Raw genomic sequence first — 25047 nt, forward strand, 5'->3', positions numbered from 1 at the left:
TCCGATAACGCTCAGCATTGACGGTACCGTATGTTGTTAGAGAGTCTCTTCAATACTGGCTAGTACGACTTCGATATTTTCATCGGAACGTCTTGTTCGTTGTCTGGATAGGTGTCAGGCATTACTAAGACTACCGGTGTCCACAAATTTTGCGTATAAGCATGTGATAGTGTTATTACCCGGAGCAAATTTCACTTTTTTTACGAAACGCACGTTTAGTTTTCACGATTGAAAAGTTATTTTGAATGTACAGCTGAACTATTTTAGCGCCTTCTTTTGGTGTGTACTACTCTATGGTTAAAATTCTACTGAAATGACGCTTCCAATGCGGTATGTCATTAATCGATCTGGCAACTATTGTTAAAGATATAGGGTTGCACGATACTTCCACTTTAAATGGCCCATCCTGTAGCTACATATACCTACATGTAGCTACATATATGTATGTCAATACTATTAACAAATATTACCATGAGAGAACTACTTTGAAGTACTAGCTAGGTACTGAACGCCAAATAAAGCACAAATTAAAAAGATGTCTATAATTCCACAGGTTCACGTTTAAGACGTAGTTTTTTTTACATCTTTTTGGAGATATTGGAATAGATAATGCCAACTAGAAAATAATCGTTAAAAATTTAGAACATATCTTGTGATAAAACTTAAAATGTATTTAAGATGACGATTTTATTTTAAAGGCCCATACAATCTAAACGAGTTTCATAATTTCTTAGGGCCTGTTTCACCGGTTGTGAATACTGCTATTTGACCAACGATGATATCCAACGGATAAAAGTTTATGATATATCATTCTTTATCTCCACCGAATCTCATGGCATATTTATATTAGCTAAGATCTAACAGTTATATTTTCTTTATTTTAGCGAAAAAAAATCCTAATAGCATCTTCTAACTCCAAAAATTAAACTTATTTGCAAGCCCTTTAATAATAGATAGATAGCCCCCCGATTAATAAAGCATCTTACGCTGCTCGCAGCGTGGCCCGGCTTGGCCCGCGGGGCAGATGCAGCGGCCGCGGTGGCAGCGCCCCGACCCACACTGCTGCGGGCGGCACGCGGCGCGCCGGCACCGCGGCCCGCTACCCGCTCCCGCGCTGCAAGCGCTGCCCTCACACGCGCCTACATTCTGACCTTCTGTCGCATTTGTTATTAAACAAAAAACCGACTTCAATTTACATCCACAAGTAATATAATGAGAACATTGTCACCGTGGTCGAAGTCAGTTAATACGTATTATTATGGTAACTCAAAAACGACTTGTCCGATCTCGTTAAAATTTAAATGGGACCTCGCCATTTGCCATGGGACTCAATATTCGCAAGCTTTCGAATATAAAAAAAAAATCATCTTAAACTGCGATAAAATGCTATTAATAAATAATAATGCATGCTAACGGCGATCTGTGCATGCCTGCAGTTTCGGACTAAGGGCCCGGGCCCGTGTCCACGACACGGCGCCGCACGCCGTACGGTAGCGTGGGGTGCTTGATATATTAAATGTAACAATTATTCTAACGACAACAACAAAAATATACACGTTTTTTACTCTGAATTGAATTATTCTCTTAATTACTTAAATTTTATTATAATTTTATTTTGAAGTAATTAATTAATTGATTACTTACTTATTTAAATTAAATAATTAATTGTTCGATCTTCTATTACTGTAATATGAACTCTTTGTAATTAAAAATTATTTCCTACTTATTAGTTCGATTCGCTATTCACGAGGCTGTACCACACGGGCGTATTGTTAAGGAAGTTTATGTTGAGTTAGAAATGGAAAGAAACGGCCATTGTCCTCTCAGAATAAAAGTCCGGCTTTCATCATCATCAATCAAATTTTATCAAGTATTTACAACCCCGACAAGTCTTTTATATTATTTTAATGTGGCACAAATTGAAACGTATTGATGGTGTTAAGTGATATTAATCAAAATGTTACCTGCTATATTCTGTTGCTCGAGTGGTATCGCTATGTTGTTAACTTGGAAGTTTCTGAAACATCCGCTGTAAGACTCCGGCGGCCCGGACATCACGTCGAAGGGTAGAGTCGAGAGGTCTTTCGCTCCACCTTTATTGTATGTGATAAAGGATTTTTACAAAAAATACCTTATAGTTGCTATACCTATTACATAATAATTACTACTTTAGGTATTTTCATATGGCCAAAAATTAAAATGTCTTGGGGGGCTTAGGATTTTAGTACCTATCTTGTATTATATTGTATTTTACTTTGTATAAAATAGGTATATCAATTTCTTCTATAAGTGTTGTCCTTATGTTGGTGTAAAAAAAGTACATCATAATCAAAATCATCTATATCTAAAAGAAATTGCTGTTTTAGTCTCCCTTTTTTTCGCTTAATTGCAGTAGAGTATGCTTTAGTACTGACATCGTTTATAATATAGTTCAAAGTTCTTCTCAAAATTCCTGTGGCATTTGCAATTTGCTCTTGAACTTTTGAAGTAAAACTTGTTTACGCACACTTGACTTGGAGAGTAAGCTGGTGAATGAGTGACAAGAGCGTTGCGAAAAGTGTGATCGGGCGAGGCGAATGGATATTGAAAGGGAGATAAGTTAGTGAAGATAGAAAGAGAGAGAGAGAGAGTTACGTTTTGTACATTACTTTAGGGGCAGCTAAAGAAGTTTTTTTTTTAAATTATTACTTCATTTTTTATAATCTTGCAGCTTAGGTACCAAAATATTTATAAAAATTGAAGATAATTTATTGTAATTGACCTTGCAAAAGTTTTCCCATTCTTCTTAAAGATGCCATAGCACAACTTTAGATTATTTAAATTTTGGGGTGTTATAGCTCTATATATGTATTATGTATATTATATTTTGAACTGGAAGCGATTGCAATCTATCACACTTGACAATGACTGACAACATAAGTAGGTGTGCGGCAACGCTCTACGAAGCTGAAATTAGCCGATTGTCTCTTTCCAAAATCGATGTGCAATATTTATCGCCATGCATACCCATATTGATATTTGTATATATATTTTGTATTCATAATAAAAGGCATCGCCACCCATAGAAGATCCGTCGGGGATTTGAACTTCGTCTGTGGATTTAAATAGCACGCGTACAGGCGGTTGCCGTAGCGGTACATACCTATGAGGACTGCGGCTAGGCTGGCGGTGTGCGGGTAGGCGTGCGCCAGCATGGGCTCGGTGTTGAGCGCGCCGTCCACCCACGTGTACAGGCGGTTGCCGTAGCGGTACATACCTATGAGGACTGCGGCTAGGCTGGCGGTGTGCGGGTAGGCGTGCGCCAGCATGGGCTCGGTGTTGAGCGCGCCGTCCACCCACGTGTACAGGCGGTTGCCGTAGCGGTACATACCTATGAGGACTGCGGCTAGGCTGGCGGTGTGCGGGTAGGCGTGCGCCAGCATGGGCTCGGTGTTGAGCGCGCCGTCCACCCACGTGTACAGGCGGTTGCCGTAGCGGTACATACCTATGAGGACTGCGGCTAGGCTGGCGGTGTGCGGGTAGGCGTGCGCCAGCATGGGCTCGGTGTTGAGCGCGCCGTCCACCCACGCGTACAGGCGGTTGCCGTAGCGGCCCGCACGCACGCGGTGCCAGTGACCCAGTGACAGCACCACGCCCGAACGCACCAGCGACGTCAAGCCCGACAACTGGTCTACACATTCGAATGCGAGTTAGTGTGTATGAGTGTTTTTTGTTCGTGTTCTAACAATCTCAATTAAATTTAAATGGGAACACATGACACCTTTCGATTATTTTTTTTTTAACGAAATCGGTCAATTCTGTCAAAAGAACTCCTCCTTTTCTGGAAGTCGGTTAAACAATAATAAATTGATTAACGATGAACATATAGTTTTCCTATTTTACTTTGTTATGATTCTTTATTATTTTGTAAAATTCTGTAAGAATCCATTCACATCCTAATTCTGACCAACGCTTATTTTTCAATAGGGGGAAGGGGTGGGTATTACTTAGTTATGGTGGTCTACTGAAAAATATTTTTTTCATTTACCTGTCCATCGATACTCAAGCAGTCCTCCTTGCAATGACAGGGAGGTGTAAAAATGAGGAGTTTGCACGAATATCACAAGTCCTCGCTCCTTTGTCGGCTTAATATCGGCTTCCAGAGACAAACTGACGCTGGATATCGACCTAGGGTGCAGCGTTAGATAAGATCTTGTTCCAGAAAATAATAAGTCCATCGGAATTAAATCTGAAATTGTTAAAATTGTATTTTGTATTTGAACGATTTTCTAAATCCTATTTTATCTAAATCAAAATTTCTGTAAATTTAATTCAGTAATGTACGAAGCGTAAACCTTCTAAATATCGAAATCAGTTCTAGTTAAAGCTGTATCAACCTTAATTAATCGTTTGTTCGGTAACTAAAAAAAAAACAAGTAGTTACCTACTTAAGCCACAACACTTACTATGTTTTCTTACATAGACTCTTTATATATACAGGTGATTGCCCTTGTCAGGGTCAATATAACTAACCTTGGTCACAATTGGCTCCAGTTTTCCCGTATGGACAGTCACACTGCGCGTCATCAAGGGTGATGACGCACACCCCCTTGCAATGCGAGTGGGCGCTGTCGCAAAGACTTCGATTGCGTGCACACGTTGCTCCGTACCAACCTTCATTGCAAATACATCTGCGAATTGTACAGAAACTTTATAGAAAAAAACCTTAATTTAGTTTTTTTTATTGATTTAATTTTGATTTAGATTTTAGAATGTTTTGATATTATAACAACAAGGTGGCAAACAAGCGAGAGGCCCGCCTATTGAGAATTTTATCGGGAACGTCATAATTGCGTGGCCGTCCCCGATAGTAGGTTTCTTTTCTCATTGAAGATCCGAAATTTGTATAGGTATAACATTTTCTACAATATATAAGTTTTTTACGGAATTATGATATGTGATATTTATATGACACAATTTAACTCGTTAAAATTTTTGGAACAATTATGAAGTTTAAAAATGAGTAAAAAGCTAAAAAAAAACTATCTCAAGAGCTAGCCATTCTAACAATTGAATGAAATTTAGCTTGTCATACCCATAAGTTGCAGGAGACTGTATGCAAACTCCACGTGGTGCATTGCATGACCTGGCCGTGCACTGCGCGACCCCACATTGCCCAACTCCACGCCCTCCTACGGCACTCCCTCCCACCGCTTGACCCCCCACCTCCCAAATGCAACCGCGCCATCCACTGTGCAGTGGTAGGTCATGGGGCAGATCGTGAAAATTCTCGGATGGGTGACCACCTAAATTTTCGAAATGTTGGTAGATCATTTTTGAAAATCGTCTTTTAGCAGCGATAATATCTTCCGACCTTAATATTGGGTAGTAGAAAAGTTGAATATGAAATGTAAAAGAAAAACATAAACATACAGTGTTTCTACAACAATTGATCTTAACATCCACCTTAAACTCACCTTAGCTCATCCGTGACAAATCAACAATAACTTTCTTTGAAAAATTGCAAATTAGATAAACTATAGGTGAAGGAGACCCTCAGCGTTGGATTATACAAGAAAATATTATTATATAAATACCTGTTATTTGCTTAAGGTGAAAATAAAAGTACTGCTGGTTCTTTTTTATAAAAGTAGTGACTTTTATAAAAAAGAACCCAAACTAATCAAGGAACACTGGAGAGGTCTACCTGTACAGTACCTGTCGGAGCGTGTGTGGGGTATAGACCTATGCAGTTCTTTGAAACTGAAAGAAAATTGACTCTTTTGTGTTTGAACTTCACACCTGGGCTACTGGCTGCACAGGTAACCACTTCAGTAGACCGTAGTGTGTACGCTGTACTATTGACAACGCTGTTGAGCAAGAAAACCGCAACGTGATAAACGTTACCAATGTATATGTATGGCAAGAGGGTCATGTTGGCGCGGCCGGCGGGCGCGTTCCCGCTGACGTTGAACCGTCCGTCCACCACCAGCCCGGCGCTGCGGCCGCGCCGCCACGCGCGCACCGCGTGCCCGCCGCGCCGGGTGCCCAGCGCGCGGGACGTGAACACGCGCCGCGGACCTGCCGCCAAAGTCACAACCATACATAATATGTATTATAACTGGCAGGTAAAGCGGTCAAATGCTTGAATTAGATTTTATGTTGGTGATTATTTATCTGGTAATGTATACGATGCAGCTAATACGAAATAATTAATTACATTTTCTTTTATATACTATATAAAAATATAGTATTTTAACTGAGGTAGGGCACAGTAGGAATTTCCCGCTCAAAATATGGAGCAGCCCGACTGGGGTAGTACCTCGACCTTACAGAAGATCACAGTTAAATAATACTGTTTTCAACCAGTATTGTGTTCCTGTTGGTGAGTAAGGTGACCAGAGCTCCTGTGGGGGGGGGGGGAGATTGGGGGAGCATTGGGGATTTGGTCGGCAACGCGCTTGCGATGTTTTTGGTGTTGCAGGCGTCTATAAGCTACGGTAATCTCTTACCATCAGGTGAGCCGTACGCTTGTTTGCCGACCTAGTGATTTAAAAAAAAAGTATAAAATAACAGTAAAAAATAACAAACCGTGTCATATTTTTCTTGTTTTATACAAGCGACGCTTTTTATACAGTAATCAGCTGATTTATCAGTTATAGAGGGATCACTTCCAGGGAACCGACTTAGCTATTATGTTAAAAATATATTAAAGCTAGCTGATCTAGCGAACTTCGTTCCGCAATTTTTTTCTTAAATTTAATAGTTGCATACGTTAAAATAAAATATAGTTTATTTTTCAAGTTGGATCAAACTGCACATGGTGTGCAAATTTGATTCAAATTGATAGCTTAGGAGTCCATCGCGGACAAACAACGTGACGCGTAATATATATATTATTTATAAAATACTCGTGTCACAATGTTAGTTAAAATACTCCTCCGAAACGGAGGAGGGGGTTAATTAAGGGGTTAATAACATTTGTGGCAAAACAATGTTTGCGGGGTCAGCTAGTATATTTATATATATTGAGATGATATCAGTTTAAATTAGTTTACATTTTGGGTTATAATTTCACTAACATGACAAAACGACACTCACCACTTCCCATATTCCAAGTTAACATGATGTAACCCTTCACGAAGGTTAGAGCAATGTGCTGACTTCTGGAGTCGTGTCTGCCATTTTGCCCAATGTACGCCAACAGAGCTATTTGATCCATGTCCGCAGTTTGAAAGCGAAGACGCAGGTCAAATCGATCAGAGTTTATAGCGGTAGAAGCTAGAGGGTACGTTACGTACGTAGATATGCCTGATGATATTGGTGATAATGATGGACGAGTAATTTCAACATCTACAACCATAAGAAATTATATTTGAAAAATGCTTTCGGGTAAGCGTATACGAACATTATTAATATCCTGTCCGCGGACAAAATATTTATGACAACTAAAACTACAAAGTTCATCTATTTGCATATAAAAGTATCACACATACTCGTATATATATTACAAAATTAAAAAGTAGTTAGTTATATGATTCATAAATGGCAGTATATATATAGTGTACGCAATATGTACAAATGTTCCTCTCCAAAAGTATTAATCGTAAAATGTAGTTGTATATGCAACTCTCATCAGGTAAACTCTATCTCTGTAGGTATGATCACTTCTAGATACTAGTAGTTTTTTTTAAGTGTTAAATTGTAAAATATTTTTAAAATGTCCCAATTTTCTGATATATTATAGGTATATACTTACTATACTCGCAAAATATTCCATGTTTGCCAAAAGGACATACGCATAAGAAACCACTTCCTGGATGTCGAACACAGCTGCCACCGGACTGGCAGGGATTATGTTCACATACAGATTGGTTGCAATGATCTCCCATCCAACTGAAAAGACAATCGTTTTATACTAATACTTGTTGTACGTCATTGTTAAATATAATAATAATAATATACTCTTTACTGTACACAACAAGAATCAAAACAATAACGTATATTACAAATAAAGATCAGTGCACAATGGCGGTCTTTTTGTATTGGCGGTCTGATTTCTTCCAGACAACATTTGGGATATAGGAAATGGTATAATGATTACCTAGGCTAGGACAATTTCAATTAGCGAGTAAAAATACACATACATATATAACATAATAAATACATACATAATATATATTACATTTATATTTTATATACATATATATATTGTTAGATGTTTGAGGAAAGGTCATCGTAGAAGGAATGACGCACGTGCGCTGTGCGCGCTTCAGTGATTCTGGTTCTAGACGCCGAAAGTATCATTCTACGCACATCAAACGACATATATCCCCTAATAACGTGTTACTCGAACAAATGAATTAAATTTTCAGTCGTTTAACTGTATTGGAGGGGCAACGCCGCTCCTCACAGCCGCGGCCATACGAGCCGAGCGCTGGTGCGTCTGCGCTAACGCCACTACGGCTGCGACCTGTGACCGCAACTGTAGCTGAGTATCAGAGGTCGGCGGTGGAAGGCCGAGAGTCTGCTGTGCCATCTTCACTGGGGTGTCGCGCGAGTGCCATTACGGACCGTGACGCCAGCGGGACTGATCGTATTATCGATGCGATACGTTCAATCAACACAAAGATATGATATGACTAGTCCGTTGGCGCAGTTTGTAGTGACCCTGCTTTCTGCTCCGAGGGTTGTGGGTTCGATTCCCACCCCGAGTCTAGGTGTAATATAGATATTTATTTATATATATATGTATTATTTATAAGTATGTTTATCGAAAAAAAAAATATGTAGCTATATACCAGTCGGCTGTTACCTATAACACAAGAATTAAGTTGCTTACTTTAGGAACAGACGACCGTGTGTGTATTGTGTAAATAAAAAAAAAGATGAGATCTAACCAATCTTATTACATATATAATTTCGATCCTAGTATCCACGATATAGACACCTGGTGTGAGGAAGTTGACTCTGCTAAGAGTACAAACTATTGGAACGACAATGAGTGTCTGTTTCGCATCGGTAACTGTCTAAAAGGGGATGCTAGGACTTGGCTCAATGAATATACTACTATTACTAACGATCGTAGTTGGAGCAATTTTAAGAAAGAGTTTAAGCCGTTGTGTCCTAGGAAACCGGATATTGATTTATGTTCGCCGGTCCTTATTAAAGTTATGCATAGTTAGGGGGTTGAGTGATGAACTTATTTCAGCGACAGTCATACGGGGCATTACGGATCCGCAATTCCTTCGGATACAAATGCCAAGTTAATGCCAAATGAGCTTGTAGAATTCTTCTCTATTTGTGTCAACTCCTCAACGATTAATAAGAAATCTAGCGATAGCACTCCTAATAGCCGTTTTTCTAATTTAAATCATGATGCAAACTATCGTAGACGTAAATTTGAGGAAGGCAAATATTTTTTTGTGACCAACGTGGTCATACAGTTTCATTGTTTTAAGAAGTCTAAAATCATTTCTAGTAAAATCAACAACGATGAAAGCAATAAGAAGGATAGTTCTTCTCTGAGTTTAAATAAATACGAACCTGGCACTTTCCGCAAAAAATGGGCTATAAAATTGAAACTTGTTTTGCAAGACTTAAATATGATTCTCGTAACACGAATAATGTTAACTTCTGCCAGGAAAACTGCCATAATTCTTACCGATATTCTTAAAGATAGCGGTTCAAGTATATCCTTGATTTCTTCATCGTTGCTGAGATATTTCAAATGTGCGCGTAAGCCAGCTTTCAGAGTTTTAAGAGGTATAGGTGGAAATTGAGTCAACTTATTTTGTCAAGAGTTTAATGAAATAACTTTAGAGGTGGACTGCCGAACCGTCCGTCATGGAGCCTCGCGGCTGCTGCCGACTATATAATTATATAATTAAATAAACATAACAGACATTTTATTTGATACCACTCGTACTATTAATTTATTTATGAAATGTCTCATTATCATCATATATATTAATACGCAAAGGTTAAGATGTTTGCCTCCCTTAAAAAAAAAAACTTACAATTACTACACATAAATTATATATATTAATTTTTAGATAATTGCTTTTGTAAATTAATTAATTATTAAAATTATTTAGTGCGAATTATTTGCACTGATATTGCTAGTTTAAAATAATACTCTTAGGATTACCCATTAGCGCAGGAACAAGCGAAGCTGTCACCTCGGTCGCTGCACGTGCCTCCGTTCAGGCATGGAGATGAAAGGCAGGACAGAGACGAACATTCAGTCACTTCGGCTGCGTCGGAGGCGTCGCCAAATATATCGCGCTTTTCACCGTTGACCTAAATCATTAATTAAAAATATTTTATTTATTTATTATTATTTATGGTATTTATTATTATGTTGTGTTATTTATTTATTATTAATTATTAAAAACAGACTACGAGCTCTTTAAAACATCGACTTAAAATAATGGGATCAGATATTTTCGTCGGAGCGCTGCGCAGATGATTTTAATATAACTCCTTAAAAATAGCATTAGTAAAGCATGAAAAAGTTTGTAGAGTTTCGCAGAGGTACCGCCAAAAGCACAAGATATAATACTAGCGACCCGCCCCGGCTTCGCACGGTTGAAAAAACTATCAGTGTTTCTCTACTATATCATGCATGTATTATACATATAAACCTTCCTCTGGAATCACTCTATTTACTAAAGAAAACTGCATCTAAATCCTATGCGTAGTTAGTAGACAGTGGTAAGCAACTTTGTTTTATACGATGTAATGATTTACAATTAAATCCTTTATACATCCAACGAATGCTTTGTCCTCTGAATTGTTAGTGTATGGCACATTTCCAAAGAATATAACAGTGTTTTTGTCGAGAGATGTGATTCTAGCGACTTGTCCTCCGCTCATAGCCACGGTGTCGTTGAGACGTAGAGTACCGTTGCAGTGGTTTTCCTTCAAATATAGATCCAACCTGAAAATATTAACTTTGAAAGTTATACGGAAATTTTAGCAATTCTTCTATCACTTCATATAGTCCACTTTTTTTGAAAAAATACCTTGTTTCAATCTTCATGAGATATCCTTTATTAACATAAGTTTTTAGTTCACTCAATAACATTGTTTGGTAACCGCAGGAAAATTCGAACTTCAATAAACCAGAGTTCATAAAAAGCTTCATATAAGCCCCTTTTACTATGTCTACGTGCATTATTTGCCCATCAGTTATGAGAGTTTTCGCGTTGAATTGTATTGCTATCGAAGTAGAGTTCTGAACTTGATGTGAAATAAATGAAATTCCATCGAATGCAGCTGATGTTATAACAATTTCTTCTTCGCAAAAGCGGCCGCCATAATTAAAAAAACAGTGACACTAAAATAATAGAAAAAATAGATTATAGTGTAATAACCTAAACATTAAGTAGCACGTTACTTTTAATACTCACTCTTACACCGTGTAAACCATTGATGCATGTTCCGTGATTATTGCAAAGAAAATCTGTACATTCTGAGTGTATTGTTGGATAAGTCTGTGTTGTATCAAGTCCAGGGGTAGTTTCCATTGCCTCGGTCGACGAAACTGTAGATGTGACGTAATTTGTAACGTCTACGGGAATGTCTGTAAACATTTTGTCTGTGTGCACGTCATCTTCTGGAGAAGATGTAACTGTGTCGATTTCTGCTGATAATGTCGTTTCACTTGACGGTTTTGTTGTTGTTTCAGTTAATGTTTTCGTTGTTGTTTCAGTTTCAGTGGTTTTTACAGTTGGTGTTGTCATCGTCGGGACCGATGTAGTTGTTTCTTCAAGGAGCAACGTCGACTCTGTTGTAGGTCTAGGTATTATTACTATACTGCTACTTGTATCAGTGGGTAAAACCGTTGGGGTATCAGGTGGTAAATTCATTGTCGATGCATTATATTTTACGCATGATTCGACACACTCTGTTGTGGTTTCAGTTTTAGAATTGTCTATTTCTAAAGTCTCTTGAGTTATCAATGATGTTAGTGTCTCTGTAGTTAAATTAATTTTAGTTGTAGTTTCTGTTTCCACCGTAGGAATGCCTGTTGTTGTTGTAATTATATCTGTTTCGTCAGTTTTAGACATATTTGTTATAGTACTAATTTCCGTAGAAATTGTTTCTGCTGTAATGGGTACAGATGTAATTACAGTAGATGTTTCACTAGAAGTAATCAAAGTAGAACTTTTAGGGATTGTCACAACGCTGGTACTAGTGCTCGTGTTGTTTTTAGTATAGTCAGTGGTCGTAATACTGCCTACGGTGGTAGAATCCGTATATAATGTCATAAACTTAGTAGTTCTATTATATTCTGGCTGTAAAGTGGGGCTCACATATTCGCAGTCGTAGCTATCATCGTCGAGAATGAGACATTCGCATAAAGCTCCAGTAAGTTTTGGCGGACAGGAGCATGTGAAATTGTCAACGCCGTCAATGCAAGTTCCACCATTCATACATCTGAATTAAAAATCATAAGATGTTTCAATTTAAGCAGTTTACAGATTTTGAGATGTCAAATAGAATCTCGAAACTTATATGAAAACAATAAGAATTTGTATTAAGGAAATAGAAATTTTCTACCTAGGTCCCAAGAGACATTCATCGTATTGCAGCTCACATCTTTCTCCGTGATAATCAGGGACGCAGTAGCATATCCTGACACCATCTTCAACTACGCATAAGGCGTTATTGCTACATGACTCCTCGTCGCAAAACTCTATTTGGACTTCACAATCTTTTCCGGTATAACCTAAAAGTGGTATACAAAATGAAAATTAAGTAGATTAGGTATTAACAACTGAATAAATAATAAATGTGTTGTATAATATTATTCTTCCGTATTTCTAAAATGTTAACGGAAGCCTGTTAGAGAATTTTTAAAAAGAGAGTCTAATAGTAACACGAAAAACTAATATTGTTTACTGAATGACTGCATAATGAATAACATTTTATGTATCATTAATGATTTATTGAAAATAAGTAGTAAACCATTTTTACCGTAAGCACATGCGCACATATAATCTGCATGTGCATCAATACATATACCACCATTTTTACAAGGATCTGATTGACATTCATCAATCTGCTCATTGCATTTTGTACCCGTCCAACCTAAAAATTATGGTTATATTAATTTTTATTTTATTTATTTTTATTTTTTTTTTAAATTCAGAAAACCAACAGCTTCTTATAGACTATTCTTATCATAAAGCATATAACAAATAATATAGCCATTAACAGATTTTCCTAAAGTTAAAAATTGGTATTAAACAACAGTCGCAATCAGTCCATTCTAATACACAAAAAATGCTTATAAGAGAATTTTGATGTTGAGATACAGTTAACTAACACTTAACAATACACATATATAAATAACATAGTAAAAGAGGCATATATAATATATAGCTATATATATATATATATATATCTACACATCATACATATACAGATATATAATATATACTTATACATAGTTTATACATTGTTGTGTGGCTGTGTGGCTACGGCACTAAAGAATTTAGCCACCCCCTCTCTTCCCGTGGGTGTCGTAAGAGGCGACTAAGGGATAACAAGGTTCCACAAACACCTTGGAACTTAAAAAGCCGACCGATGGCGGGATAACCATCCAACTGCTGGCTTTGAAATACTCAGGCCGAAGACGGGCAGCAGCGTCTTCGGTGCGACAAAGCCAGTACTGCGGTCACCAACCCGCCTGCCCAGCGTGGTGACTATGGGCAAAACACATGAGTTCACGTTATTTTTGGCGTAAACTTGTGGAGGCCTATGTCCAGCAGTGGACTGTATAGGCTGTAATGATGATACATTGTTACGGTGACTCAGATAGTATTTTTATTATATTGGTTTTGAATATCCTTTTAGACTTTGTGAAGATGTCGACGTTTTTAAAATAGTGTTATACGTATGAGGGAGTCTCAGTAACAGGGAGTTTTTTAAATAATTCGAATAATGTTGAGGAATTTCTAACATAGATGTATTACGGGTACGATATTTAGGAACTCGGAAACCTATTTTAGATATTAGGTGTGGGCAATCAAGCTTACTATTTATTATGTCATAGAGCAGACCCATATCCAAAAGAATAAGTCTCTGCTCCAACGAAAGCATTCATGTTCCGCGCAACCATCTTCATAACTATCACAAAATTTACGACACCGAAAGTTTAAATGTTTTATGATTTTTTTTTTGTATATGTTCTGGCGGTTCTGATAAATGCGGTATAGCAAAATAAACACACTTAATAGCTGATATATTTGTAAACGGTTTACACACGCGAAGAACAAATTCCAGGTAAAAACCTGTAAATAACTAAAAACTGTAACATATAAAAATATGTTTTCATTACTATATTTTCTATATGATTTGATAGTATCATTTTTTGATCAAAGTAGACCCCCAAATCTCTTAAACTTTTTTTTCTGTTAATTTGTTCGCCATTAAAATGATAACTATATAGAATAGGCTTTGGTTTCCGCGTGAATGAGATGCATTCACACTTGCCAGCGTTGACTGTTATATTATTATCTGCATAAAAGTTATATAAATTATTAAGGTTGCATTGCAACGATAAACAATTCTGTATGGTATTAATAACATAAAAAATCTTTTTGTCATCAGCGTACATAAGATAGTTACATTGCTTCAAACTTGAACCAATACCATACAAGTATGCATTGTAGAATAGTGGTCCTAAATGTGAGCCTTGTGGAACACCTGTCGAAATTTTGACCTAATTTGAGCGATATCCAGCCATGACTACCGCCTGAGAACGATTAGTCAAATATGACTTTACCCACCGAAGTAAGTTCCCGTGGATACCCAGAATTTGTAATTTATATAACAGGATCACGTGATCCACGCGATCAAAAGCCAATAATATGTATACAAAGTTTACGTGTGCAAAAACCACACCTATTACGAGTATCAATGATATTTTTTTAATGTACTGTAGTTCTGTTGTTAATTTGAATGTATTTTTATTTTAGCTGCGTCTTTCAAGTTTACCTGCCAAACACTTGCAATAAAACTTAAATCCTGGACCTTCCACACATTCGCCACCGTTGTAACATCTTACTTCTTCTGTGGAGTTGCACATAGCGACGTCCAGCTCACAATGTTCACCAGAAAAACCAGGTATACAGTGACAGATATATTCGTTGGTCATATCGATACATGTACCATTATTTAGGCAAGGGTTAGATTCACATTCGTTGAAGTTGGTTTCGCAGTTGTCTCCTTTAATGTAAGAAAATACAATTAACGCATTAAATAATATTTCGTAAACAGCAATCAGAAGAAAATTGAAAAATTGAGAAGTTTTTAAGCTTCCACGGTTTCACGGTTGAAAATCCATAAATAAATAATAAATAATAAATAAATAAAATCTATACAATACACACACGGTCGTCTGTTCCTAAAGTAAGCAACTTAATGCTTGTGTTATAGGTTACAGCCGACTGGTATATAGCTATATATATTTTTTTTCGATAAACATAATTATAAATAATACATATGTAAATATATAAATAAATATTTATATTACACCCAGACTCGGGGTGGGAATCGAACCCACAACCTTCGGAGCAGAAAGTAGGGTCACTACAAACTGCGCCAACGGGCTAGAATAAAATTTCATAGACGTTTTAGGTGCTACGGCCATGAGAGTCACCGCGCGTTAAAGAGTTTTAAATAACAAGCACGGTAAGTCTCGTAGAATCTAATGTAGTCACTTATAGGTATAATTAAATAATACGAAAATTACGTAAAAAAAATTTTATAAAAATACACGAATTAGGGATAAGCATTTTCAAATTTATAAAAAAATAGTCTTCCGCCTTCGGCTTCCCCCGCAATTGCACAATTTCGACTTCGTTGTAATGTATGTACCTCAGATGACTCAGTAACAATGCAACATTCTACTGCTGAAAGAATTTTCTTAATCAGTCCAGTAGTTCTTGAATTACCAATACTTATCAACCAACAAATAATCAAATCTTTTTTCTTTGTATGTCAGTATAAAAAAAAAAGATTTTTAAACGATATAAAAAAAAACCGGCCAAGTGCTAGTCGGACCACGAGCACCGAGGGTCCCGTACAAACAAAATTATTAAAAGATTTTTTTTTTATATGATGTAACTAACAATTTATGCTTTTCGCAATTTTTCTTTTATCTGTGCTATAAAACGTTGCTTCGCATCAAATTTCAAGATTTTGAGTTCACGGAAAGTAAGTATCCTGTAGGTTTTGATTTCCTTGCGAGTGTCGAAAATTTGCAGCATAAACGGCTTTATATTTTGACTGCGTTGGCCTAGAAGTTTGATTTTTTCACAGCTCCAAGGGACAGTAGACGTGAGTATTTGATATGAATTTCAGCTTGATACCTCGACGCGTTCTTGAGAAAAATGGTCTTGAAAGACAGATGAACAAGAAACCTAATGATCCTAGAAGGTTGCCGTTTTTACCTTTTGAGGTTAGTGAGGAATTCTGGTATATATATATATATATATATATATATATACCAGAAATATATATATATATATAATCGGACTCTCGGAAACGGCTCCAACGATTTTCATGAAATTTAGTATGTAGGGAGGATTTTGGAGGAGATAATTCGATCTAGCTAGGATTCATTTTTAGAAAACATCGTTTTATCCCTGTTTTTAGGCAATGAAAAAAATGGCTACAATATCGTTAGAATACAAAGAAGAATAGAATAGAACGAATAGAAATTTCGCACTTGTCAATAAAGTTGTAATAGCTCAGGTGGGAAATTGACTGAGTGTACATGTCATAATAACTTCTCCCAATTATTTTATTTATTTTTGATAAATTTTGTATATTTAAAATAACTAGCTTAGTTTAAATAAGTAGTAATTTACTCGAAGTGCCAAATTTGTAATAAGTATTCATAAAAGGAATACCCAAAAGATAAATTGTGTTCGTCGGCTGTCATCGTACAGGTAACGAACTCGAGATTTAAATTGTATCTTTGTCATTGTAATTTCTTTCCTTGATCTTTTCATAGATTGTTGAGTATAATACATTGTCCACACAACCTGTACATACGTTAGAGATTGTTACATTTATCTAAATTCTTAAACATAAAAAATAAAAATGATGACTCGTGGATCCAAGGCGCGCCAGGCGGAGGAACAACTCCAGCTGGCGCTCCAGGAGCTAAAGACATACAGGGTACAGTGTGAGCAATTACTAAGGGAGAGAGACGAAAATGAGAAGGAGTTGGAGAAGATTTTCAAAAAAAATACAGAATTAAAAAAACAAATGTCACAAATGTATACTGAATATACTAATGTAAAAAATGAAAATGAAAATCTTCTCAAAATAGTCAATGGGTTTGACCAGTGCAGAGATGAGTATGAGGAAACCCTCAAATTCAACAGTGAATTGAAACATCAGCTGCATGAGGCAAATAAACAAGTTATTCAGCTTAAAAATATAAACCACAGTCTAACAGCCTCTCAAACCCAGTGTCTATACAATGAATTGGTTGAAAACGCACCAAACTTAGTGTCTTCTGTCTCAAACTTGAAAAATAATATTAGTGTAATAGATTTAACCAGTGATGACTCGAACACTACCATCCCTATGCCAAGTAAAAATAAATTAAAAAAATATATCAAAATTAATAAACTCATCAAAAAATGTCACAAATTCTTAAAAACAAAAAATATTTATAAAAAGTATAATAATATTTGTAAAGAGAAAATAGAAATTAAAACAAAAATGATATCATACTGTCAAGAAATTAATATATTAAAAAAAGACTATGAGGCGGATGTTAGCTCACTGCAGTCTGAGATTGGAAATTTAAAGCATAGTTTAGAAATATTAACATCTAAATACAGTACTGCTCAGAAAGAAATTGCTGAACACATATCTGCCATGGATGACCTGGTGAAACTTGGCAACAATAACCTCGAGCGTTTTGACTCTTTTATTAATTATCATAATTGCGAATGCCACATTTCAGCCTCCGGTCCAACAGGGCAGATAGATACTAGCTTAACTAGTGAATCCCTTACTCGGCCTGCGGGGACTCACACCGACCCCAAATATTATAATGTACAACTACCTGTACATTCCATATCTATTCCTGAGGAAAAAAATAAAATAAAAATTTACAGTGATGAGTTAGGAAAAGGTATGGGAGTATTATTGAGTGATTTTTGTGTGGGCCAGCGAGTAATCAATCATTGCATGCCCGGAGCCACTTATAATCAAATAGTAAATAGCATTTTGAGTGAGGCTCACTGTCCCAACACAACTATTATTTTATTAATTGGGAGAAGGGGTAATGTAAACAAACACCTAATGGAAAACATTTTAAATAGATTGAATCAGTTAAATATAAATAAAATTTTATTGTTTACACTACCTTATTTAGCTAAATTGCCACAGGAAAATAGGTTAAGATATGACATTAATAATCTAATGCACACAATAACTACTTGTAAGTATTTAAATGTAAATATTAAAAAAAGTAACAAAATTGATGTTATTGACATAAATAATTTATGGAACAATAATAATTATATGTTGACATATAGTAGGCTGAGCCTACCATTTTTCTTTAAACGACAGATAGCATCTGTGCTATCATATTATATACAAACAGACATAGCCAATAATCTGGTTACTTTGATATCTGCTCATATTGAGCAAAACTGTAATGTGACATTTTCTGACGTGGAATCCGTTCCAAATAATAATTTAAATTAATTATTAAGACAACAGAGGAAACCTCTAGCATATTAATAATCCATGACATTAAATCAGATAAATGTCATAATAATTTGGTAAGGAAAGCCCACAGTTGTAAAAATTTATATACTGTAAACCTGGTGCACCAAAATATACAGGGCATGCTAGGTAAAGATCTTGAACTGGAGTTATTTATGAATGGTGAAAATATCAATATTTTATGTTTAACAGAACACTGGCTCTCTATTTCCCAGTCCATATTTAACTTCAGCGGTCACCAGGTAGCTAGTATGTTCAACAGAGAAAAAGCTATACGCGGTGGCTCTTTAATAATTGTAAGTAAACTTTTTAAATATAAAGAACGTAAAGACATTGTGAGCCTCTCTGTTGAGCAAACTATTGAATTAGCCTGCGTAGAGCTTGAGCACTTCATTGTTGTATGCGTATACAGACCTCCTAGTGGGTTATATGAGTACTTTGAGAAAGTATTGGAAGAAGTTTTGTTAAAATCAAATAATTCTAATAAGGCTATTGTTGTATGTGGGGATTTTAATATTGATTTATTAGATAATTCTAATATAAGTCTGAGATTTAAGTCTATGCTTCTATCATATAACCTACATAACTTATTTACTGAACCCACTAGAATCACTGCTACTAGTGCTACATGTATTGACAACATATTTACAAACTGTAAACCTTATTCTAAAGCTATTATTAATAAGTTAAGCTCAGACCATTGTGGCCAGTTAGCTTCCTTTTCTTATTCTTTAAATGTCAACAAAAATATTTTAAAAAAGACCTTTGTACCTATAAGTGCTACACGTGTGGAGAAGTTTAGAGGTAGTATTGTGGCAAAACTTCCTTATTTATCATACATTAATGACCCTAACTACTCATATAACTCTTTATTTAAATTAGTAAAAACTGAATTTTCTACAATATTCACTTCAAAAACAGTCAATTCAGGGGGTCTCTTGACATTTGGTGAATGGGCAACTACTGGCATATATAAGAGCAGGCAAAGGCTTTATGAATTGTACAGTGAAAAAGCCTATAATCATAGTGTATCGTTTGCTTCTTTTGTAAGTGCCTACTCAAAAATGTTTAGAAGAGTATGTTCCATGGCAAAATCCTTGTATATTAAAGACAAAATAAGAAATGCGCATAATAAAATTAAAATGACATGGAACATAATTGCTTGTGAAAGTGGAAGAGTCACAGATCGCAGCTTCGATTTTAAGTTAAATGTCAATGATAAATTTGTTACCTCAGACCGAGAAGTTGCATCTGAGTTTGAAAAATTTTTCACTGACATTCCGCTTTCTACAACGCAATCACTTAATTCGTCTCCAGGCATTGCCGAATTTTTGCTAAAGAAAAACGTTAAAGAATGTAATGTAATATTTACATTTAAACCTGTAAACCCCAAAGATATAATAATAGCCTTCAGAAGCCTGGACGTCAAGAAAACAGCTGATCTATGGGGTTTATCTGTAAAAGTCGTTAGTTCGATAATTGATGTTGTCGCACCTCATCTAGCTACTATATTTAATGGCTGTATAGAACATGGTGTGTTTCCTGATCTAATGAAACACAGTAAAGTAATTCCTATTTTTAAATCAGGCAGTACCCTAGATCCTAATAATTTCAGACCAATTTCAGTACTCCCAACATTTAGTAAAATTTTTGAAAAAATCATCCTCGGGCAAATGTTATCGCATTTTAATGCACACAATCTACTACATAAGAAACAGTTTGGTTTTACAAAAGGTCGCTCCACAACAGATGCTAGTGTTGAGCTAATTAAAAATATTTTTGAGGCATGGGAGAGGTCGCAGGATGCTCTTGGGATATTCTGTGACTTATCCAAGGCCTTTGATTGTGTGCACCATGAGACGTTGATCAGGAAACTGCATCATTATGGGATTAGAGATAAGGCACTCGACCTCCTGAATTCCTATTTGAATAATAGAATACAGAGGGTTGATATAAATGGTAAGAGATCTCCTGGGGCTCCTCTGGATATGGGGGTTCCACAGGGCTCTATCCTTGGCCCATTTCTCTTCCTTATTTACATAAATGATTTGCCATTTTTTGTACAGGACAAGCATGAGATAGTATTGTTCGCTGATGACACTTCACTTATTTTTAAGGTGAAACGTAATTTACTTATATACGACGATGTAAACGATGCTCTCTCAAAGGTTGTCTACTGGTTTGATTCAAATAATTTATTATTAAATAAAAAAAAAAACAAAATTAATAAAATTCACGACACCTAATGTTAAACTTGTTGATAATGGTGTAGAATTGGGAGGAGAGATGTTAAAACCGGTGGAGTCCACTAAATTCCTAGGCATCACTATAGATTCGAAATTGCGGTGGGATCTTCATATTGAGGGGATAGCGAATAGGCTCAGCTCTGCAGCGTTCGCGGTTAAAAAAATTAGACTTATTACTGACGTAGATACAGCTCGCGTAGTATATTTTAGTTATTTCCATAGCATTATGTCATATGGAATCTTATTATGGGGAAATGCAGCTACTGTCAATACTATTTTTGTCCTGCAGAAAAGAGCTATTCGTGCAATTTATAGTTTAGGCCCTAGAGTATCATTAAGAGATAAGTTTAAAGAAATAAAAATATTGACTGTTGCTTCTCAATATGTGTACGAAAATGTTATGTATGTTCATAAAAATATACACGAATTTCCCAGGAATTGCGACATGCATAGCATTAATACTAGGAACAAACATAAACTTGCAGTGCCTGTAACTCGCTTACGCCGAGTCAGTAATTCCTTTTATGGACAATGTATACGCTTATACAACAGGCTCCCAGAAAACGTTCAAAAAGCTTCTATTGCTAAATTTAAAAAAATTGTGAAAAAACGATTGTGTAGTAAAGGATATTATTCGATTAATGATTTTCTAGATTTTCTAGAAGACCGATCGCGATCGACCGAAAAGACTACGGTTCAAATCCCCAAATTTCCAGATCGATTATTATTTTGGAACGAAGCTCCTTACGGCAGGCTTGACATTTGGCTGGGCGACCGAACTGAAAGAAATGTGATACTAAAACCGTAAGAAAAATATATAACGAAAGTGACGTAATATCAGTCACATGACTGTATAATTTGACGTTTGTAAAACTAAAATATTACTAGAAAACTTTTTTTTAAATATTTATGTAATTTTATACCGTCGACAAAAATAAATAAAGACATGTTTTTTTATTTCATTTAATAGTTTGAATTATTATTATTATTATTATTATAATTTTGTTTGATTTATTTTATTTTACGGTATTTGTTATTTTCTAAAATACTAAATTTCCTAAATACTTTTGTGTACTTGATTAAAAACCAATTAACAAAATTAAAAAAAAAAAAAATCAAGAACTAGAAAGTATATATAAAATTCAACATTTTTTTTTTTCAAATTGTGTTGCTTCTATTCTATCCGAAGGAACTTTCGTTTCTATCTAGTGTTTGTCCCATGACAATTTTTTTTCTTTTTTTTTCTAATTGCACTCGTGATTTTTTATTTAAATAGCCAGTTCATATTTTTATTATTATTTCGGTAGAATCGAAAAATATTATTCATATTTTATCATTATTATTTTTTTCTTTTTGATTTTTTTATATTTATTTAAATTTTTTATTACTGCCGGCAATAAAAATATTATTCATATTTTATAAATATGTAATTCGTATTAAATATGATTTCCAAAAAACACGATTTACTAAAAAATACCGAGCTAAACTCAGTCACCCCGGTACTAAGTATTAAAGTAGATAACTCTTCAAGAAATCATTCGTATTTTTCAATAAAACCCAATGAGATTATGGATTTCATATAAAATGATTATACTATAAAACGTTTTACCAACCTATAAATCCATCGAGACAGGAACAGTTGTAACTCGCGACATCGTCTATGCATGTACCTCCGTTCTGACAAGGGCTCGACCAACACTCGTCCCAATTCGTTTGACATTGCACCCCCGTGTAGCCGTCGATGCAATAACAGGCATATGTGCTGTAAACAAATATAATTATCTACAGGAAGGAAATGAAAAATAAATCATCATCAGTTAACAGACAAACTTTGTGCTTTCTCCGTTTTTATTAAAGAACTAGCTGTGCCCGCGACTTCGTCGTTTCGGAGATTAGTCGGAACAAACAGGCAGACAGACAGATAAAAAATTGTAAAAAACGTTATTTTGGTATATGTACTGTGTATCATACATATGCATTTAGTAAAATGCGGTAATTTTGATATTACAAACAGACGCTTCAATTTTATTTATTTGTATAAATTTAAAATAATAAATATGGGATTTATTTATCCTGCATATTTTTCGCAATGTAAATAGTTATACACTTAGTTACCTATTAATGTCATCGATGCAAATGCCGTGCAAGCAAGGGTTGGCAAGGCAGGCAATGCCAGCAGACACTACAGGTATCGCAACTACTACCCAACATATAAATTGTAACTGTCTGTCATTCTTATCTTTAGACATTTTTAAGTACCTATGACAAGTTGCTACATGGTCAGAATAATACGTAAAAAGAATGTTTTTTTCTGTATCACTCTTCACAATTTATACTATTTTGCACTTAACACAATGACACAACGTTGAACTAAATTCAAAATATTCTAAAAGTTACTTTTCTCTTTTATCGAAATTTATTTTCTGATAGGTAGCATAAATTGGGAATTACTGTTAAATAAATTAGATATGCAGAAACAAATAATACTTTTTATATATAAAAAAAAAAAAAATACAGCACAAATTGCGTATAGCCAGTCGACTTTAAACAGAATTGCTTCTTAGGTGTGGTTCACCGAGCCCATATTACTATGGTAACCATGAACACAATACTCGCGGTCAATGATGCCTCAAATATTGACAATATTTTGATGATATATTTCTAAATTGTGGAGTAGTTAAATATAGCATACCTACATTTTGTGTTCAATTGAATTTATTTAAGTAATATAAAAATTATTTTATCCATGTTATTATAAAATTTCTATAAATCTTAATATCTAATATACAAAATTCTCGTGTCGCGGTGTTTGTAGTTAAATTTCTCCGAAACGGCTTGACCGATTCTCATGAAATTTTGTGTGCATATCGGGTAGGTCTGAGAATAGAACAACTTTTTTTTTCATACCCCTAAGTGGTAGAGGGGGGGAGGATTAAGGGGGTTAATAAGATATATGGCAAAACAACGTTTGCGGGGTCAGCTAGTAGGTATATAAATTACGCGTCACGTTGTTTGTCCGCTATGGGCTTCTAAACTATTTAACCGATTTAAATCAAATTTGTACACCGTGTGCAGTTTGATCCAACTTGAAAGATGAGCTATATTTTATTTTGATATATCTATGTAATTATTTTAATTAAGAAAAAAAAAATAAGGCTGTACGAAGTTCGCCAGGTCAGTAAGGTAAATAATGAGAATGATACAAAACGTAACGAAAGTACTCGTAAATAAATAACAGGAAAGTTTTGAAGTGTATTTAAAATAACACGTTTTTGTTTTTTTTAAATTACCGCTTTTTTCCTCATATGAAGAAATTTAACCAATGGCGTTTATTATTCTACTGAACAGTCACTGGGTACGTTCCACTAAACGTCCACAATCAGTGTAACTTCTTTTGTATCGTCCCAGGCCCGTGGTCGTCGCGAGCGATCGCTCGACATCATAGATGATGTCACTGTTCGTGACTCGATGAGAAATAATATTCACAATTTCACATCGCTCGCGACGATCACGGGCTTTAGCTGGATCGAATCGATAGAAAGGATTCTGTAATCATTGCGGTCGTTTAGTGGAACACATCCCTTATCATATGGTTCATATTTGGTTGGAACTGACATTTAACTAAAAGAACATTCGAAAACCTAGTGACGAATTTGTTTGTACTGTGAATTTAACACAAAATGTACTGCCCAAAAATGTTTGATTTAATTAATAGCTCATTTTAACTTATTATGTTGCAATGGTGACAATTTTCTACGTAATTATTTTCTTCATATCAATGCAATGAAATTTTTAAATTTCCGTTAGTAATGTTATTAATGCTAATATATAACTTCTGAATGTTACTCTCAAGACCTGAAAGATGTGGAAGGAGCTTGACGGTAGAACAATAGCCCAAATTCCAATTAGAAAAAGATTTGCTTAGTCAGTCATTTCTTGCTGTTTATTTTTAAAATTTATTTTGTTGAAGAACTTCGGTACGGCTTTAAGATCACATCGTAAACATAAAAAGTGCTTATTTAATTTAAATTTCCGAAGAAAATTTGCCGATAAA

General features: G+C 35.4%; 1 protein-coding gene across 1 annotated transcript; it reads right to left on the reverse strand.

The window, feature by feature from the left end:
* Positions 1-59: 59 nt before the first annotated feature.
* On the reverse strand, positions 60-23242 carry LOC123669736 (protein eyes shut-like). The gene is made up of 19 exons (XM_045603327.1): positions 23109-23242; positions 22607-22755; positions 14989-15219; positions 12964-13077; positions 12547-12715; positions 11394-12423; positions 11007-11320; positions 10732-10921; positions 10130-10281; positions 7739-7875; positions 7081-7332; positions 5887-6060; positions 5075-5285; positions 4513-4670; positions 4028-4228; positions 3485-3670; positions 1965-2093; positions 987-1154; positions 60-130 (listed from the first exon to the last, which is right to left on the reverse strand). The coding sequence occupies exons 1-19, from the start codon at positions 23240-23242 to the stop codon at positions 60-62; spliced, it is 4170 nt and encodes a 1389-aa protein (XP_045459283.1).
* Between the last annotated feature and the right edge of the window lie 1805 nt (positions 23243-25047).

Source organism: Melitaea cinxia, chromosome 3 (assembly GCF_905220565.1).
Source record: "Melitaea cinxia chromosome 3, ilMelCinx1.1, whole genome shotgun sequence".
Taxonomy (NCBI): domain Eukaryota; kingdom Metazoa; phylum Arthropoda; class Insecta; order Lepidoptera; family Nymphalidae; genus Melitaea; species Melitaea cinxia.

Coding starts and splice junctions, on each gene's coding strand:
- LOC123669736 (XM_045603327.1), bottom strand. CDS start 23,242: ATGTCTAAAGATAAGAATGACAGACAGTTACAATTTATATGTTGGGTA. Junction 7,333..7,738: donor TGGAATATTTTGCGAGTATA/GTAAGTATATAC, acceptor TTATGGTTGTAG/ATGTTGAAATTACTCGTCCA. Junction 3,671..4,027: donor GCTTGAGTATCGATGGACAG/GTAAATGAAAAA, acceptor TCGAATGTGTAG/ACCAGTTGTCGGGCTTGACG.